The following is a 19926-nucleotide window of genomic DNA, read 5'->3' on the forward strand; positions in this document are numbered from 1 at the left end:
TGGTTACACAAGAGCCATCTCACGTTGAGACTGCATTCATTTGCTTCCTGGTAGGAGGCAATTTTGTGTTGGAGGTAGCGTAACTGACATCTAAGAAGGGTGTGTAATGGACACGTTGAGACACCTTGTTCAATAAGCGAGCATGGTATACTTGCCTACATACTTTGTGCAGCGTGGTAGCCTAAGCTGTGAAGATGAATCTTCTGCTTTGAACACAACTCATTCATGCTTTCTTGTGGATCTTACATGTATGTATGGTCATATTTGATCCTACACAGCTGTGCGTATGAAAAGTATTACATAGATACTTATAGAGAATAAGTGTTTTCCGTGCTGAAGCATTATTCTTTATTGTTCTAGTGTATCATGAGTAAATAAATTGAAAGAGGGTAGAAAGCTTTTTAACCAGTTCATCAGTGGAAGTAACTAATTTCTTATAAGAGGTAGAAATAAGCTCTTGCAGTGAAAATAACTGTAATAGAAGAAAAGTGTAACTGTAACCCTCAGCTTTCAAATTGTATGTAAAATCTATTACTTACATTAGATTTAGCAGAGGAAAGTATTCCTCTATAAATAATGCTACAGAATCAAATGGGTGGTTTTGTCAGCAGTTAACTTTCTCCATCACAAAACAGTGTCCCAGAAAGAGGTTAATGATAACTTAAATTCCTCTTTTCAGAGGATGGAGTTGAATGTGTAATAATCTAATTGAAAAGGTTTAATTCTTTGGGTTTGAGCCTGAAGTGCAAGTATGGCAGCGTGGTGGTGAATCTACTGATATCCCAAATGTTTAACTGGTCTCTGGCCCTCTTTCGGTAGGCTGAAATAGTTACTTCGTGCTGGCATCCTTTGCTGGGTGCTACGGTAGTTACTTGGTTTGCCCGTGAAATCCATGGTTTCTGGAGTGAGCATGTCTGCCCAGCTGAAAACTTCAGTGTTGTATTTAGTGTTGCTCTTTTGCCTTTATGTGACTGGCTTTTACTGCGGATCCTGAATCTGTACGTTTATTGGCTTTCCTACTGAGCTTTTTTCAGACTAAACTGCATATAGTATGCAGTCCTAGGCAGCATGCTTTGTAGTAGGAACCCATTTTATGAACTTTAGCTCTCTAGAAATTGTCTCTGAGCTGCTTCTCTAATCAATATTTATACAGAGAGGAAGGCTTGTCTAGGGAAGATGGAACGAATTGTTTTTTTTGACAGCTAAAGTAAGTGGAGTTGGATCCTGGCTTAAGTTTAGATTATGAAACAGTGAGTTTGAAAAATGTTGAACTTGCCCAGTATGCTACTGCTGCAGAAACAACTGGGTAGGTTTCTGGTAATTAATTATTCAGGTTGATTTTCTCTGAGAGGGAAGGAGAACTTAGTTCATATGCCCTACTTGTTTATAATCAAGGGCAAGCAAATTGAAGTGCTGTAGGTAAAAGATTGTGTGAGAAAACACGTGGATTAGAATGTGGAAATATTTTCATATGATGTTGATAAATATTTTCTTTAAACAAGAATAGTTTCAGTTTATCCCAACTTATATTGGCCTTGGTTATGTGGCATAAGAAGGTAACGATATAGAGTATTTCTTTACCACCAGAAATGATCTGTGGGAAGGGAAGTGAATGCTAAATTTGCTAAACTGCCGCTGTTGGTATTTGTGCTACATCTGATATTGCTGTCAGTTGGGAAATAACTGTGTCTCATTCTTTCGTGAGAGGAAACTAAGTTTCTTGACTGTCATTTACAGTACAAGAGCAGCAAGGGTGACATGAGCTGAAGAGGCATATTTTTGACCTTTAGAGCCACCTGAAGAAATCTGTAGCTGCAGCTTTGATAGCTGAGCTGAATAAATCTAACTTTAGATATGAGAGGCTGAAGCGTTCCCTGCAAAGAAAGGGCAAAAAGAACCCGTTCAGACACTGGAGTGCGTGTTGTAGGTGACTCCAGCAGCAGAAGAGCTTGTGGGCCAAGATCCACTGTTCTGACCTCTCAGTTCTGTATTCTGTTTACAAACAGCCCGTATCCCTTGTTTTGCTTTTTGTATTCTGTCAACAGTTTTAAGCGTTAACTGTTAATAATAGCATAATTTAACAAATCTTGACTGTCATAATTACTCGGCATAACAGGAGACTGAAAGAAGCCTTCAGACTGCTTGTGGTTTTTGTGCCAAAATTCAGTCATTAAAGCATAGTCATGGTCCTCTTGCTGAAAAGATGCGAGTGAAAGTTAGTTCTGTAACTTTTATTAAAATTTTGAAACTTAAATTCTTTTAAATTTATTCTTGTAACTTAAGAATGTTCTTGAAAATTTGAATATGTTTTCTGTAATGGGCTGAACACAGGATAAATCAGTGCTGTTAATTGGGAATATCTGTCTGACCTATTTTCTGGCATGCCACTGCAAGTCATGAAGGGACTATAACCAGATGATGGCAAATAAATGATGAGTACTACTCTGCAAGCTTTTATTTCAGAGCAGATATAGTTAATCTTTGTGAAGATGGCCCAGGTGTCCTATAGCTTTCTTCTCTGGTTTTGTGGTTCCTTAAGGAAGGATCATAAATGCTGTCTTGTAAGTTACGGGAGAGGGAATGAGCTTTGTAGAAGATTGCTAGATTAGTCCTTGGAGCTACTATGTCACTATTAAAACCCCATGCTAGGACAAAATTTTTAGTTCCAATACTTGTTACTGCATTATTGATAGTTATGCCATAACTATTGTTTTATCCACTATCTCCTGTTGGTTTTACTGGGTGATGCAATAGAAAAACTCCAACAGCTTTCTTGACTCAAGGAAATAAGCACAACTGTTTAGTGTCTTAATATTACCAGGATACGTTGTATAAAGCTGAACTGTCTTTAATTTAAAATGTGTTTTTTATGATCATCATTAAGATGGGAATGGTTTTAGCAGGACTGACTCTTCAGCTCATTGTCTGCAAGATGGTAATTTATCGAGGAGTTTGCTGTTAAGTTGTGCGCTGAGTGCTCCTCGGTTTCATGAATGGTTGCCTAGCCAAGCTAGGCAAGCTGTTCTTAATATTTTTACTGCGTATGTCTTTTAAGAAGAACCTTTCTTTCCGTTAGAATTGTTGCCACTAAGTTCTTAGAGTTAAATTTTAAAGAGTTGTGTCCCCAAGAGCTTAGAAATAACAATTTAACACTTTTGTACATACTGTTCTTCTGAAACAAATTGGTGGAAGAACGTGACCCATTCAGTGTGTGTAATAGCCTGAAGAGGAACAGGCTCCAAAGACCTGAACAGTGTGAAGCAGCACTGGTACCAGTGACTGTTCTTTTGAATTTGCACAAGGTGTTTCACTTCTAAATGTGTTTAGATGTTGTTTGGATTTCAATTGCAGCTATTTGGGAATTCAGACTTGAACCTGAAGTGATCTGGAAAACTTGCTTTAATTTCTCAAGTGTTTGATTTCAATATTAGTTGACATCTGATACCTAACACTCTCTTGAAGCATTAGTGATGTATGCCTTTGGAGACAATACATTGTTATCTTACAACAGGAGCAGAAATTGGGACATACATTATAGTTACGGCCTCCTTCTAAGAAATATTCAGTATTCTACATTATAGCTCCACATCTAGCATGAAACTAAGTAATTATGTTATTCTGTATTAGATAGACACATCTAGTTAGGTTGTCTGTAGGATATGATTGGTATTAAAAGGGAGCAGGGTTATTGTACTAGTCTTTCAAGTGCTAGCCACTATGTGGTAATATTAATTCTTTTAAACCCTAGAACAGACAAGGCCCAACTGAAAGTGTGATGGCAGCTGTGGAGTTTTGGTACATCAGAAAGTCAGGCCCGTTGTGATAGACACCGGACTACATGGAGAACTTGCCTAGATGAGGAAGAGAATGCTAGGTAACCCTGTCCTAATTTATTTTACTAATCTAGAGAGGTTCGCATCTTTATTTCAGTTTGGTCAACTTGAGGTGGGCATGAGGTGGGAGAGTAGGTCAAACTTGATTAAGTTAAATTGAAGTAAATACTGTTCCCCCCCGTGTATATATATAGTATTGGAAAGGTTATGAACCCTCTGTTTCACTTCCTAAAGCAGGTTTTAAACTGGAAATGAGCTCTTCCTTCTGCCGAAACAGGTGGAGCCAGCTGTGTGTTTCAGCAAGAAGTAGTATCATACCTTACAGTGGGGGGGATGACAGGGGAGAAGAGGAAAGAGAGGACAAAGAAGGTGGTTGGAAATAAAACTTGTGTACGCATACCTTAAACTGAATACTTTTGGAGTGTGTAGTCAGTGAAACTATGACAAATCCTTTCTTGCCCATTGGTCTATAAGAAAGTATGTGGCTTATATGTTTATTATTTTTGGATGCAAGATCTGCATTTCAAAGGGGAGAAAAATGCTTTAGTTAAAATAATCAGCCAGTGTTCGGTTGAAGACCCTCATTTACTCTCAAAATGAAAAGTTTTCTAATTTTTCTAATGAAAGTTTTTTTCTAATTTAAGATTTTTGAAACTAATCAGTCTAATCTGTCTTTCTGAAAGATTTTTTGTAAGTGTTCTTTGTGTTTTGCTGCAGTACAAGATCTTAACTTCTAGGTGTTACTACGTTTTACGTGATGAAAGATTTAAGAGGTGAAAGATAAATGTTCACTATAAGATTTTTTTATTATTTATTATACGATGGCAAAAAATTGTCTTTTCATAATGTTATCCCTGCCTAAGGAGTTTGGTTAATGTCAAGTGTACACTCATTAGGATTTCTTTTGAAACTTGTCATAAAACTGCATATTAACTATACTTATTCACTATTCCTGTGAGAGTGCTGTGAAAAAGTATAAAGGCTTTATTATAATTCACCATTATATATGCATTAGTTACTAGACACTGAAAACCCTGTTCACAAATGGCTCCCTGCATTCTTTGTTAAAGGCTTTTTTGCTGATATTAAAATAATGAAGAAATTCTAAAACTTGCACCTGCATAGGGGTGTCTCCCTGTCTTTGGAAAAATTTTGGACAGGTTGGGGGGAAATACACTGTTCAGGGATTGGAATAAGAAGGGTGAGATACTGTTAAGTCAGTGAATGCCAGGAGGCTTGCTGGCAAACAGAGCTCTGCCCTGGCCTTGCAGTCCCAGGTACGAGAGGATCAGTATTTGTAAGGAATTTTTTGACTGCTCTTTTTGAGACTTTTTGACTAGAGACAGGTCCGACTGAGGCTTGCCAGGACCAGCTGGAAATGGTGCAGAAACGCAAGTTGTATGTTGTCAGTCAGTGGCAATGCCAGCAGTGCACGAGATGGATCTCTTGAACCTGAGTAATTAACGAATAATGCCTCCCCTAGGAAAATGCAACAACTAAGAAACAAACAAAAAAGGAGTTCAGATTTTTGAATGAAGACTGGTTTTTGAGAATTGTATCTACCTTCCAAATAACTTGCGAGTAGAAAGAGCCTAAAACAATGGCAGATTGTTTAAATTTGAATTTGTCTTAAAGCAAAATTACTTCCAGTTATATAACTTACAGGTACAATAACAGAATCGAAGCTATTAATAGAATGTGACAGTGTGTCCCTAAAACTGCTTCGAAAAGGAGAGTTCCCACTTTCTTTTCCTGCTAAGGGAACACCAGACATTAATGAAATGTCAATGACTTGCAGTTAAATTCTCTTTCCATATCTAATTAGACCTAAATGGTCAGTGGGGTTAGAGAGCCTAATAAAAGCAACACAGTTAGTTCACTCTTTCAAATGGTGTTCTTGCATTTGCCACATCCATTTTAATTACATTCATAAAGATATCTGGTTCTTCTGAAGTACAGCTTTGAGTCTTTTTCAGAGTAATGGGAGATTAAATTTGGCTGGCTTTTATTTTGGTGCTGTTCAGTCAAGTTATACTTTCCTCAAGAACAATGTACCTCAAACTGGCTGGGTGAGCCGATAGAAGTAAAGAAGCTTTTTTCTGGTACTGTCTTGTATAACATCTATATTTTTTTAATATCCCTTTAGATTGTAATCAAGTAGACTACCCTCATATGACTAAAACTGATCGAAAGATTTGTAACCAAAATGAGCATTTGTTTTAACAGTCAACAAGATGAAAAAGGAGTCTGAGTGGGATACACAAAATGGCTAAGATAGGAAGTTGGCAAGGCTTTAATAGGCAGGCATTTGCCTGTGATACAGTTTGATTGTGTAATTAGCAGGTTTTTATTATGCCAACTGCTGCAATCCAATTATGTTGCAGCAATCAGACTTGTTCTAATTTCTCACAACATCTAGAGATGCAAAGGAAGCACCTCATTCATTCAGCCTGCCGCAGAAGTGAATACAGAGACAGATTCCTTCCAGGAAGCCCTTAGTTTGAGCTCTAGGCGCACTGCGGAGATCCGAATGTAGTTGGAGAGAACTATTCTCATAAAGCAAGTCTTAGAGTAGAAACCTAGGATACAGAGAACAACTCAGTTTTTTTTTTTTCTTTTTCTTCCTGGGGTACTCATTGTTTTTTTGATTGGTGATGAAATAGGGCGTTCCTTTTCATGGGGAAGATTGATTTGGTGTTGCTGTTATTTGGTGTGTTTAACTTTGCCAATTATTCTATTTCTACTCTTATACAGTTATGTAATTAATTTTTTTCCACATTTTCTCTCTTTCGAAGTGCACACAGTCACTGAAATGTAATAGCTTGCTGTAGGAATGATTACAGGTGCCCACAGTAGTTTGACTTTTGTGATTATTCATTTATGAAGGATGATGTGAAACATTGAATCTCCATTCTTTCTGTTGTAAAGAAAGTAAAGCAACCTATTTCCCATTTTCATATGATAATTTGTCCTCTGTAAAATTTCCCCCAATTCAGTTTTTTCAAGAGGTGGAATTGACATCAGTCAAATTGTGTAGATTCTTAACATTCTAGCCTGTTACTTCTACAGCTTTCTGAGGTGTCTTGTGGTTTGGGATGTTTAGCAAACTGGTATTTTTTTATTTGCCTTTCTATAGCTGAGAGATTCATTGTCTTTTGTGGAACTTAAAACTTCATAAACTGAGAATTGGATGCCAACCCAGTCATTCAATTTTCTGTAGAAAAAGTTTCACCCTTAACGTGGCTGCTGTCTTGCTCAAAAAACCAGCATAATGTGCTTTACTTCACATCTGGTTTGGATCTAGCTTGCTGCGTGTACTCTTGCTGCTTTGTTCCTTTAGTGAGAAGGGAGCTACTTCATCCAGCCTGTCTGTGGACTGTAATGAGGGATTTATATTATCAGGTAGGGTGGTTCAGGAATGATATATATGGAGAGTTCCCCTATCTGAAATGGAATGAGAGGTTATATTTGGTATTCTAAAGGCTCCCTGAAAATACAGTTTGGTGTATTTTGCTCACGCCCTTTGGCAGATTAGAAAATGGCTGAGAAATAAGCATCTGACACCTCCTAAGTGCTATGTTTTTCAAGTAACTTTTGACTAGTTGTCCTGGTTTATTTTCCACTTATATGATTTAAGAACTATTTGCAAGCCTTTGAAATTCTTTTTATATTTTACTTGTGATCGCAATGTAATGATGCAGTTGTTCTATTCCAGCTGTGATTTCTGCCAATCTGTTGCTGAGAATGTAACCTAGAACCTCTCAAAACCAAATCTGAGAGTTTTTCTAGTGGTTGTCAGCTCCTGCATCATTTTTCCTAGTCATCTAGATGAGCTGTTCAATAACTAATAACAAGTTGAAACAGTGGTTGATACGAAGATATTCCACTAATCTGAGAACTGAATGAAGAACTGCTGAATAGCAAAGTAGGTTCTATAACTTTGTGTTATTGTATTGGCAACAGAGTTGTCTGCTGTGTTTTGTACTAATTTCCAGTCACAGTCCCAAAAGCACAACAGCAGCAAAGGTATCTCTAAAGAAATAATTTACAGGTAACGCGGATGATACAGGTTTCAACTGAGTGTCCACATATGCACGTGGGACCATCCCCTAATGACACTGCATGAAAGGTAAAGAATTACACCTTCTTTAGATGAATTTATAGCATGCTTGAATTTGCAGGATTTGTCTTTAGCTCTTAATGGATGTGAGAATTTTCTTACTTTTCTAACTTCCCATGTGAAAGCAGTCTTACTGACTTCAAATTTGATTAAGTGGCAGAAGCATTTTTGCAAAGTATCAGATATATTGTGGGAATGAATAAAGGCTGTAGTATTTGGCTGGGTGTTTGTGCCATATTTTAATGGTGTAACTTCATTAAGTGCATTTGTAATTGTCTATAATTTTGGAATTGAACTGTGTTATAGAATTAAATTCATGTCTGCTGCCGCACCTTCAGTGTTAGTGTTCTATTACTTTGCTAAATAAAAAATTTAATAATGCTTTTAGGGGATATATTGTGTGTATAATCATGCTTTCAAGGACCACTTAGCTCCTTGTAACGGGGAGGGAAGGAATGTCGCTAGTTCAAGTCAGGATATGAAATGGGTAAATTACTGTCTTTTGCTAAAGAGTCATAGTTGCATGCGGGGGATAGTTAATGATGGGTAATGTTTCCCATCTTCTGCTCTTGCACTTTGCTTTATGGTTATGTGAGGTCTCTGAGGAGAATCGTTACTTTCATGGCAAACATCCGAAGTACAGCTCTATGCAGAGGTAGTGAGCTAGTCAACTAAGTAATAAAAACCTAGCACTTGGTAGCAGGCAGGTACCACTTAAAAGGCTGGCCAGTTTACCACAGTCTCAGCTGACTGGCGTTGTTACGCTGCCAGCAGCCTCCTAGGAGCTGTGCTCTCCTCTGGTCTCAGTGGTCATCCTTCTAGATTCTGGCTGAGCAATGGACAGGGTGATGTGAGCAAACTAGCCTAATGATAATGCAGGCTAGTATTGTTTTCTTGTACAAAGAAGTAACGCATAGTAATGTCTAAGATGTGTCGCAAGTGCTAGACTGCTATTAGAAACCCTTTTTAAGAGGCCTGGAAAAAAGCATTGCTAGGATTTTGTTCAGCATATCAGAACTTCTGCTTTTTTTTTTATTTGTAAGCCATGTCCTTAAGGACATGTCCTTAAGTGTCCATAAGGCACTCTTATTCTGAAGCACTAACATGAGAGAGTGCTGCTAGAGTCATGATTAAAAATGAGAAAATTAAGAGGGACAAATTAAGGGAAAAAAATGTTTTCTGATGTATTCCGGATTCCTCTGCTTTAAACACAGAATCAAATTCTAACTAGCTATCATATAGAAATTCCCAGCTGGCCTAAAAAGAGTTGGAATTTTATATAGAAGAGCATAGTAAGTATTGATAACAAATTTGAGGAGGTAGTAAGTAGAGCTAAAGTGGTAAATTAAGGAATATCAGGCTTGGAGGTGTGTTTGAAAGCCAGCGAGGACAAACAAATTTCACAGCAATGCAACTGGAAAAATGGAACACGGAAATCTAACTGTTTCTCCCAGTAGAAGAGGAGGACATTTGACATTGTACAGTGCATATCTAGATAACGTATACAACAATTCTTGTACGGCTCAGAGGACATTGCATGAGGTGAGGAGAAAAGACAAGTTGAATACTACATACCTGGATCTGTTTTACACACACACACACACAAAAAAGCTTCTATTTTACATTTGAGGCATGGATCTTGTTTTACGTTCAGGAATCTTTCTTGAATGCACCAAACGCCCACTTTGATTCTTCATGACCTTAACCTGTGGCAAATTACAAATGACACTAACTGCATGCTCTACATAAGGATGAGGCCTGAGATTCTGGTCCTTAGAGAGGTCTAGAGTTGCACAGGTCCCCAAGTTAACGTGATCTGCTTGCTCTGGGAAGTGCTTTATTTGGAACTTTCAAAGCAAACCACTAGAAGGAGATTGCTTGCTGTACTTTCATTCGTAACGAGATCTTGCTCTATGCCAAATACGTTCTTCTGGGTGAACCCAAAGGGAAAGGTGTGCTCCAGAAGCACACCCAATGCGTCCAGCTGCCGGTGGGTGCTCCGCCTCTTGGGTCTGGCTAACGCTAGTCTAAATTCAAGTTCTCTGGGATAAGTGCAGAATTGATTTCTGGTCATCAGGCCCAACTATTTCACTCATCAGATGTCTCCTGTTGTGCAACACTACTTGCTGATACGGATGTAATCTGTGCGTGTGTGTAGACGCTGTCTACGTTAGCAAGTATTGCAGTTAGTTACATCGTTGGTACTTGCAAGCTGCTGACTTTACTTTTCCCACCATTTACAAGCTCTGCTGGAGGGACACTAGCTCTTGCAGGACTTGAACAAAGTTTTCAATCTATCTTACTGAAACTTTTAAAGTGTATTTCTTTACACAGCCGAGTCACTCTTGTACTATAGTAGCTTCCTGTGTTAGAGGAAACTGATTCAGTGCATACCTGGATTTTTCACGTTGTGCTCTCGTGCCTCTCCCTCAAATCCTCAGGTTTAGCACATCACAAACGTGGAGGTACTACTTTTGTTAATAAAATGATTTTTTTTCATGCTAGAAGATGCTAAATATTAAGACCTTCTTAGTTAAATTATTTGGGCTAATTTTTCATTCCAGCATAAGTAAAGAGGGACTGATATTGTGTGGTCCTCCTGGTGTGTGTGGGAAATTTTTTAACAGCAGTCTGGCTTTGTATTCTGTCAGAGAACAACCTAAAAGCTGTTGACCCTTGTTTTCCAAATACAAAAGGGGAGTTTACCTATTGGTGTATAATCATGGAAGAGGGAGTAATTCACAGGAATATGCAAAGCTGTTGAGGTGAGGAGTCCAAGGCAATAACAGTAGCTAATTTGTACTTACCTTCCCCCCAAAAACCAGAGGAAAAACATAGCTGTTGTTCATGTGTCTGAACTATTGAAGTTAACAACAGAGCTTAAAAGTTTGGGGTTTTTCTTGCACATTAAAACTTGTCCATGTGATTTAGTTAGTGAACTCCTACTCTGAAGTATTCTTCAGACTAAGGAAGATTTTAGCTATGACCAATTTTGCTGCTCTGATGGGCATTCCTGTTGATGCCAGGATTCAGAATGCAGTCATGCTGCACCTACAGACCTGCTGCTGTGTCATGGGAAGGATGCACGCAATGAAACTATCTTCATGAAGGAACTGTCAGGTACAAAGCATGTTTTCTAAGTAAAGCAACGTCAGTTGGTACCTCCAGACCAGAAAGCCAGATGTCTATGCATCGTATATGAAAGAAAATAAAATTTAAGAGAAAAAGTATTGTTGGAGAGAAAGACTGTGACTTATTCCTGGAGCTATGCAGGGGCCATCTGTTGTTGGGACATGTAAAAAGGCCATAGGTAATTTCTGTTGTACAACACAAATGAACTCGTGAAAACAAATGTGTCACCACATACTACACTATTTTACCACATACTGGTACGTTTGATAGTAGCAGTATTGTGAACCTTGCTGGATTGTCACAGAATAATTGGAAGCAGTTTTTTCTGGAGGCTGTTTATCTTTAAATAAACTCATTTAAGGCTGTTTAGTTCATACTAGCATAAGATATCATCAGCATACTATAATTGTTTCCAAGTATTAATAACCTGTGGTGAACAAAGCTTTGTTAGGTATGGGCTTTACTTTTCTTTGTTTGCTCCGTTGTAGAATTAAGAGTAAACATAAACGAAGTGCATTGTTTCAGAATCAATATTAGTGTAGCCTATGCATAGAAAATAAATAGTATGTCTGCCAGGGTTTGGATGGAAGACTCGAGCTTGAGGTGTAGGAACAAACATGAGTAATTCATTGTATGTGTGTGTATTCTGTGTGCCTATATAATACTGAAAAATGTTTTAGATGGAACCTGAAACTAGTATTTCGACAATTTAGGTTAATTATGAGACTTAAAGTACATTTTCACAGCTGCAAACTTGTTGTGGGCAAATTCAGGTCAGGGTGTTGAGTTCTTTCTGTTTTGGGAAATACCTTTTCTGGCTTAGTCCGAAAGTAGTTCTGAAAACCTCTTCAGTCTCCTGGAAAAGAAGAAATTTCATAGTCAAATCTGAGATGGAACATAATTTTAGTAGTAGGTGAGAGATCCTCTATTCCAGAAAATTTTGCTTGGTACTTTTTTTTTCTTGAATATCATTGAGGTTGCGAATTCTGCTGAAACATGCAAAAAAGAATAAAATCGCAAATTTGTCATGATGGGACCTAAGTGATCTATTGCCAATCACAAAATATCTTTTGGAGTCATTGAGGGCAGGTCCTTTGAAGAAATCAGTTTTAGAGCAGGGATAAAACATGAATGATGTGGATAGGAAGTATGAAAAAAATGAAGAATTCTCATTTATGAGGACAGAAAAGTAAAGGTGCACAGTTTCTTAAATTATTCTGTAAAAGAGTAATCATTTCTGTGTGTTACATCTGTCACTTCATAATTCATTGCATTGTAGAATTCATAGCAGAAAGATGTTTTGGAAAAATGGTAAAATATGTTTGCAAAGTTATAAAAGGACTAAAAAGAGGGTTGCATAAACTGATGTACCTTCTCAAAGCCTGTTGAGCATCACTGAGCAGTCTTGTATACACAAAACTCAGCAATTAACACTTGATAGATTTTTTTGAGGCAAAAAGGCTAGGAGAATGTATTAAGGAAAAATCACTTTGCACATTCCCTAAACCTGTTTAAATAAAATAATGTACTTGCTAATTAATGGTGTTTTGAACTGTGAATATGTATAGGTTTGGAAAAAACCCTGTGTAATGTATTAGTGAATTTGCATACTGATTCAAATGAAAGGTTAGTTAATGGTTGAGATTGCTTCATGATGGGATGATTTAATCTTTTTACTGTTGAAATATATCAAGTAATAAAGATTATATGCGATAAACACTTTTAGTCTTCTTGGACCATGAAAACATCTGTAATGGCCAAGGTGATACTTGTGGAAGCTGGGAAAAAGCCATCTCTTATACCAGGAGGGCCTGGGTCAGATTCAGATCTCGTATCTAGTACCTTACCACCTGTAACATTTGGATACAGGGCTCTGGCTGCAATGGCTATTATTGAACCACAGAAATTTGAAACCGACCAACTAGAAATAACAAAACCTTTAATTTCCTTAGCCAAATTTTGCTAAATTCAGTACTATTGTAATTTTTGCTCAAGTGAGGTAAGACTTGTATTCCATTATCTCCAGAATGGGAAAACTGGCATCATTGGGATTTCCTTAGGTGACCAACAGTGGCAGAAATTGAATTGCAGTCATTATAAAAAAAAAAAAAAAAAAAAAAGTGTCTTTATATTTCATGTCCTTAGAGAGCTTAGTCATTGACCTGGCTTTAGTTGAAAGAACACAATTAGATTGCTTTTGATTTGTCCCTGCAAATTTATCACTGTCTTTACCGCGTTTGCAATATTCTGCTACTAAAGTCCCTGAACATACACATGAAAAGAAGCTTTTCACACAATGAGAAATGTTAGCTCGGATTTTCAGAGAAAATATACCCGTAAAGCCCTTTTTTTTTTTTTCCCTTAATGTGCTCTAAGTTATTCTTTTTTCCTGCCTAATTAACTTCATTAATATTAAAGACTACAAACTGGCATTTCCTTAATTCAGGGGATCTTAACTTCAATACGTATCTTGGGACCCAGAGGAAATGTACGTTATCGTGAATGGTCTGTCAATGTAAAGCAAGGGGGCTGAAGTGCTATACTTTTCTCATTCTTAGTAATGCTTGAGAAAACAAGTTTGTTTAAGTCATAAGCCAGACATGCAAGAAACACCTGAAACTAGATCTGTTTCTAGTGAAACAGAAATGCACAGATGAGGGAGAAAAATAACTGCAAGCAGATTTACCTTGTTTTTCTTTTGGCTCTTTGCCATTTCTTCTGAGAAGACTACAAGCTGGACAAGACAGCTACGCTTTCTAGTCCGGTGTGAGAGGCCCGGGAGCAGCTGATGTGAGTTGGGGAAGATGCTCTCTTCTGCAGCAGCATCTGGCTTAGTGCACCTACAGCTGTGCTGCCTTTGGGGGGTCCGTGTGCTCTTGTTGCTGTCGCTGTTGTTACTGCAGCTCGTGCAGTTGTCTGCAGTATCTGTAAACTAGTAGGGGTGAAGCCTGTGACAGCACTGAACTCAGCGTGGATAACTGCCTGAACATGTACTTGAACTGTTAAATTGATTTTTGCAGCCAAGATGACCTTTCAGTTTTCGAACTGTATTTAGTATCTTAAAGCTGGTTTAGGTGTTTTTAGGGACAGGACTTTGTCGTCTAACATGTAGTGAATCTCTCCTATCCTTCTGCTGCCGTTATCCCTTGGACCCGTTACCTGTTTGCCGGCGCTATGCAGACATCTTGGCTGCTGTAGGGCGTCTCGGGCAGCACTGGATGCCCGCTGTTAGGTTGTTCCATCAAGCCGCAGGTTGGGAATTTCCACTTGAGCTGAAATCACTGCACTGATACCCACTGTAGACGTACACTGAGATTACCCACTGGTCGTGTTGGTTACACTGCAGAATACAGTTTAATTGCATCTCTTAATTTTAATTATTATTCACATGCTATGTAAGGGCATTTTTTCATACCACATGTTCCTGTAAGGTCTATCTGAATAACTAATACACAGCATATGAAAGATTCATATTGTGGACTATCTTCTAAGATACCATACAGTAATTAGGCTTTAAAAACTTATTTCTAAAACAGAAAAATAAAAAGTGATTAAAAGTATTAAATAGATGGTTTCTAAGGGACATACAACTGTGCAGTACTTCACAAATATTTTTAAAGATGAATGTTTTGTTTACAGTTGTCAATTGAAATTTATTTTCTTCCCTGGAAGAAGAAAGGGAGGGCTGCTTGTTTTCTTTTATTCAGCTCGGACAAAAGCTAGAGAGGAAGAGCAAGGTTATTGAAAGCACACTCTCTCTCTCTCTCTCTCTCTCTCTCTCTCTCTCTCTCTGAACTGACAATAGACATTTAATGGCTAGTGAATTGCACAAATTGTCTATCATATTATTGGAGGTAAAATCTGTAAGGACAATTGACTACCTCCTTGTTGTCTTCTCAATCGGAAAAGGAGAACGTGATTCCCTTCCAGAGTCCGGTCCTGCATCTTCCAGTCTGCTGCTCGCTCTTCTGTTCCCTGCATCTCCTTCTTAACAGGTATGGCGTTGGCGTTGGCCTGAGGCACCCGAGTTGACAGTGGAGCGTGAGTAGAGAAAGCTTGGATGTTTTTCTTGCAGTTCATGGGGAAGATATAAAGGGGCAGGTGTTGTGCTCAGTTACTTGTGTTTCTTCCCAGTAATCCCAGAGCCTCTTTACTATTTATAAGGTTGTTTCATTCTCTGATAGGCAGCACTCTGTCAGCTGCTAATGTCTTCAAGGTAATGTGAAGTATCTTTGGTATCTCCTTTTTTCCTGGCTTACGGTGTGCATCTGCTAACCTATTCATATCCACTCCTCTAAAAGGCATTGTTTATTTTCTTAGTGAACAAGTGTGTATTGGAAAAACTGAGATCTACTTTTACCCATTTTTCTATAATTTGCGATGCATAGCGTATGAAACTGAAACGCCAAATTTTATAAAAAGCTTAATGTCAGTCATGTAAGTACTGGTAGAAAGGTGGACTAGAATTTTAGAGGGTCTTCAGCACATGACTGCTTTCCTGAGTGTGTCAGATTTACTAAACTAGAATGCTCATTCTGGTTACTGTTGTCTTGTTTTGTTCTGAAATAGTGCTTAGTTTTTCTGCATTGTTTTAAACTTGTTTCTGTAATGAGATGAACATCTTGCACATAGATGTGTGTACCTGTATTTGTCTCTAATTAAACTTCTAACTACAGTGAAGTGTAATTCAGTGTACTTCTTATTTTTCACAACTCGTGAGAATTATACCTGCTATTTCAGTCATAGCTGGATTAAACATATCCTGTCTTCATCCCAAAACAAGTGAGTTATTTCTTTATGCAAACTATGAAGGCCAAATGAGATCTTACAACCCAAGTACCACAGATTGCAGTTTTGCTGTGGATGTTCATTGTTTTTAGCTGTATAACTACAGCAGAATCTTTCCAGTAATTTCCAGCCCAAAATAGTAGGTAAGCACTATCTGCAGCCATGTCTTGGAATAACAAAAAAAAAATAGTAATGCCTTTTTTCCTTATGTGGAAGTGATTTTATCCATTTGAGACTGTTATGTCCACTTCTGTATTATTCAAAGCGTTTCATGCAAGTATTCCTTTCTACTTGATGAAACTTTTTCTATAAATATTGCTAACAGCACACGTAAGCCTTCCTTTAATTAAGCTGGATGGATAATCCTTTAGCATTCTTCTACCATTTTGTACTCTTTGTCCTTCATAAAGTAAACCTACTTCATTTTATATGATATCAGTTATTTCAATTGAAATTTCAATAGATTATTGACCAAACGTTTGCCAATATTTTTGTTGTGGTTTAATAAGGATAGTGATTTGATAGGAGAAGCAGTCAGCTCTCAACTGGCTTTCAAACCCTCATGAGTAAAGCTTCAAAACTCCCACAGTGGCTATATGGTTGAGGTGGTTTTTCAAGACATATACCCGACAGGGCTGTCACCTGTCAGTCTGCTATGGGTGTTCCACATCTCTTTCCAAGATGTAAATAGCTGCAGCTTGTGGGGGGCACAGGATGGAGTTCGATGGGTTTGAAAGAGTGGAGAGAATTAAATAAGGACATTGGTAAAGATTATGTCTCCCTTTGCTTTCTCCCCAGCCAGATCTAGGATTTTCAGGATTTGGTCATTGCTGTCTTACTACTTCTCCTGCTCAAATCAGTCGTTACCAACTCCGGTGGAAATAGAGTTAAGGAAATGCTGCTAGGCCCTACTGAAAGGGTCCACTGTGCTCCTCTGAGTTCTAGAATGATTGGATAGCTGAATGTCAACGAATCATAGTAGTATTAGGGCTCTACAGTACTTGTTTCCTTAGCTGCATGAGAGTTTTATGTTAATTATTTGTTATGGGGCATGATCTCATCTCCCAGGAAACACTACTTTCCATTTGTACATTTTGTCCTTTCTCATAATGTTTCTGCTTCAGGTATTTTAAGTGATCCAGCTGGAAAATTATAAGACGTTTAACTTCTGTTTAAATTGTGGAAAAATTTTCCTTTGGGTGATTATGTGACTGGCCTGTCTATGCATTGTCTCCTCAAGATAGATTCTTTTAATTTTTCTATCACTTGCCTTTTCTTTTTAAATTGGAAAGTTCTACTGAGAAAATGATCTCTATTGCCATCTATGTGTAACCAGAGCACTTCTTTTTTAACGTTAGCTTTATTAAATTGAAACTAGTTGAGGTTCTTATCCTCTTTTATCTAGGGTTTTGGTTTTTTGGGTTCCGCTCCCTCCCCCCCTCCCCCCCCCCGAGGTGTTACTCTAGGAACTCCAAAACACACTTTCAAGAACAAATTATATGTTGACGGAGATGTTTTGGTAGGCAATGCAAGAATAGAGTGAAGTCTGGCAATATGTTTATTCTTAGCCTCTGTGCTGCACACCTGTTCAGAGAACAAGTGTAAATCGGAGGAGTCTCTTGGGTAGGGATGTCAACTAAATCAGTGCATACGCCATGTCCTGAGGATTGTTTCAGTCAAATCGGAGAAGTTCTCATTCCAAATTAGAATGCTTACTCATTTATCTGATCTAGAAGAGAGGCTGTTAAATAATTTCATCTGCTGTGTTTATGAGCATGCTGGAGAAGTATTTTTCTTATAATGTTTTCTCTGTTTAAAAAAAAAAAAATTCAAATAGAGAGAGGCACAAAAAAAAAAATCTTATGTGGAGAGGATGGAGAAGGGGAAAGTTTCCAATATGGATTTTTTTTTATGCTTAAGGAAAAAAAAAATGCTAGAAACAACTCTTACCCCACTTTAAAGTAACTCTTTTTGCTAAAGAGTAATAGAATATTATGTTCTTAATTGCGTTTGAGGCCTTTTATTTGTTTTACACTTTTATCACCTGACTGTAAATGCATTCTCTCTTTTGGTAAGTATATTATCCTTCTATTTTATTTAAAACTTTGTAATCCAGGGGCTCTCTAACTGTTACTGTGTGAGGAGCGTTTTCTACATGGTACTCTGTGTTAAGAACCTGTTTTTATTATTGATGGTGGTACTGAACATAGATTACTGGTTCTTCTATTAGCATAACTCGTCTTTTGTATTACTGTTTCCCTCTGTGACTTTCTGGTGTGTTACTAAATTTCCAAATTTACTTTCAATTTTTATTCATCTTTATCTAAAAGAATAGATAAAAAAAGTCAGTGTAGTACCTTTCAAGTCAGCCTTTCTATTATGAATTAGCTTGTCCTAAATACTTCCTAACCTGGTGTAGTCCCAAAGATCATGGGTGCTGTTAAACAGTAATAGAAATATTCAACATAAACCTGTTGAAGGCTAATCTATTGTCATTCTGTCAACTAGACTGAGTTTACTGTGCCCTGTAGGCAACTTCAATCTTTCTTAAATTCTTCTTTCCTCTCATAGTGAGGAGTAATTTGGGGGTAATATAGTAAGAATGATATTCCTAGAGTGATTTGTGTATGTAGTCTGTCTTTATATGAGTGAGCGCTCATGTGGTATGCGTGTGCAGGCATGTGTTAGTGTTAAAGTATGGCTTGAAGATTTCTGTTGTTTCATCTGCTACACTTGATACTTAAATGTCTTTTTTTTAATTGCCATTTTTATTTAACAGTCTCATTACTTTCTACTAAGTTCTCGGGGCCTTGCTTACATTATCATCTCTGTTCACATTTTTCTGTGCCATGGACTATAGAACTTCTATCTTGCTTTTGTTTCAGCTGCTTGAGTCTGACCTGCATGTTTAGGATAAAAAAAGGAGCACTAATTTGCATTTTGCTGCTCTTCAGTTTTCTTCTGTGCCTGCTCTTTCCTTCTTTTTAGCTATATCCCATTGTTGTACTTTGAAGCTTGGAGCAGATACCCATTTTGGAAGCCTTTTGAATTTTTTCACATTAATTTTGGAGGAAGAAAGAATATAATTTGCTCTTCAAGTGTTTGAATGCCATCTTGCACACTTGAAGGAGCTGAGATGAATTTCTCTGAATAGGCCCTAGAATCTGCCTGAATAACTTAAATTCCACTGGGGACAGTTGGTTTGAAAAGTGATGGATTTTGCAGCCTCCCACTCAGACATTAAACTTGTCCAGGCAGTTAAAGGAGCTCACCATGTTAACAAAGATATAGCATAAATTTCTCTGTCCTCAAATTCAAGGTTAGTTCTCAGCTGCCCCGCTATCTCTAACAGATGTGCTCCAAGACATGTTCTTTGTTTCTTTATTCAAGAATTTGGGGCCTATATATCCTAGTTGCATGGGAAAATCATGACATTTCTTCTCAGTTAAAGAAGGAATCTATATATCCTTTCATTAGAAAAACTTACGTCTCTCTTCCCCTCTCAGGTTGGGGGGGGAAGTGAAACTTGAAAGTATCTTCTACAGTCAGAATAAAATAAAGGGTTTCATGTGGATTGGCAATAATTGCATATTTCATCAAGAACTACTAAGAAAAGCTTCACAGCTTGGCCCTGGGGAAGAACAAGGACTTGTATAGACTAGATTTCTGCAATTTCTCCTGTAGTCCACCATGACCTCCATGTTGCCCCAGGGGAACTGTCATGTTCCCGTGTCAGTCAAGAGACTCCTGAACCCTTCTGACATCTTGGTGATCTTTTATACTGCAATTTTTCACAATTCAAGATAATCTTTACTACTTCTCACTGTTACTCAATTACATATCTGATTTACAGTTTTAGCACTCTTCAGAATTATCTGACAATACAGGGTGACAGAATGCTTTCAAACAGCACTATTTAGTATAAAAGCATTGAGAACTGAAGAATAGTGCCACTTTAGAGACTCACTTTCAAATTAATTTCTTGTGCCTGTATGGATTCCGAAATAAAGTTTCTTAATGTGGGAATAAAAAGGCATAAACGTGTATTTTTTC

The 19926-nt window shown here is 37.7% G+C and overlaps 1 protein-coding gene across 3 annotated transcripts in view; it reads left to right on the top strand.

Moving 5' to 3' along the window:
• CLSTN2 (calsyntenin 2) overlaps positions 1-19926 on the top strand; it is a 399465-nt gene that overhangs the window by 28431 nt on the left and 351108 nt on the right. Inside the window, exon 1 of one of the 3 annotated variants that reach the window (XM_076340845.1) lies at positions 3834-3874. The exons of the other annotated variants lie outside the window; for them this stretch is intronic. Within the exon in view, the coding sequence (XP_076196960.1) occupies positions 3856-3874 (19 nt within the window). The 5' untranslated portion in view covers positions 3834-3855. Of the gene's footprint in view, positions 1-3833; positions 3875-19926 lie in introns of those variants that run through there. 3 annotated transcript variants of the gene reach the window in all.

This window comes from Aptenodytes patagonicus, chromosome 6, assembly GCF_965638725.1.
Source record: "Aptenodytes patagonicus chromosome 6, bAptPat1.pri.cur, whole genome shotgun sequence".
Classification (NCBI taxonomy): Eukaryota; Metazoa; Chordata; class Aves; order Sphenisciformes; family Spheniscidae; genus Aptenodytes; species Aptenodytes patagonicus.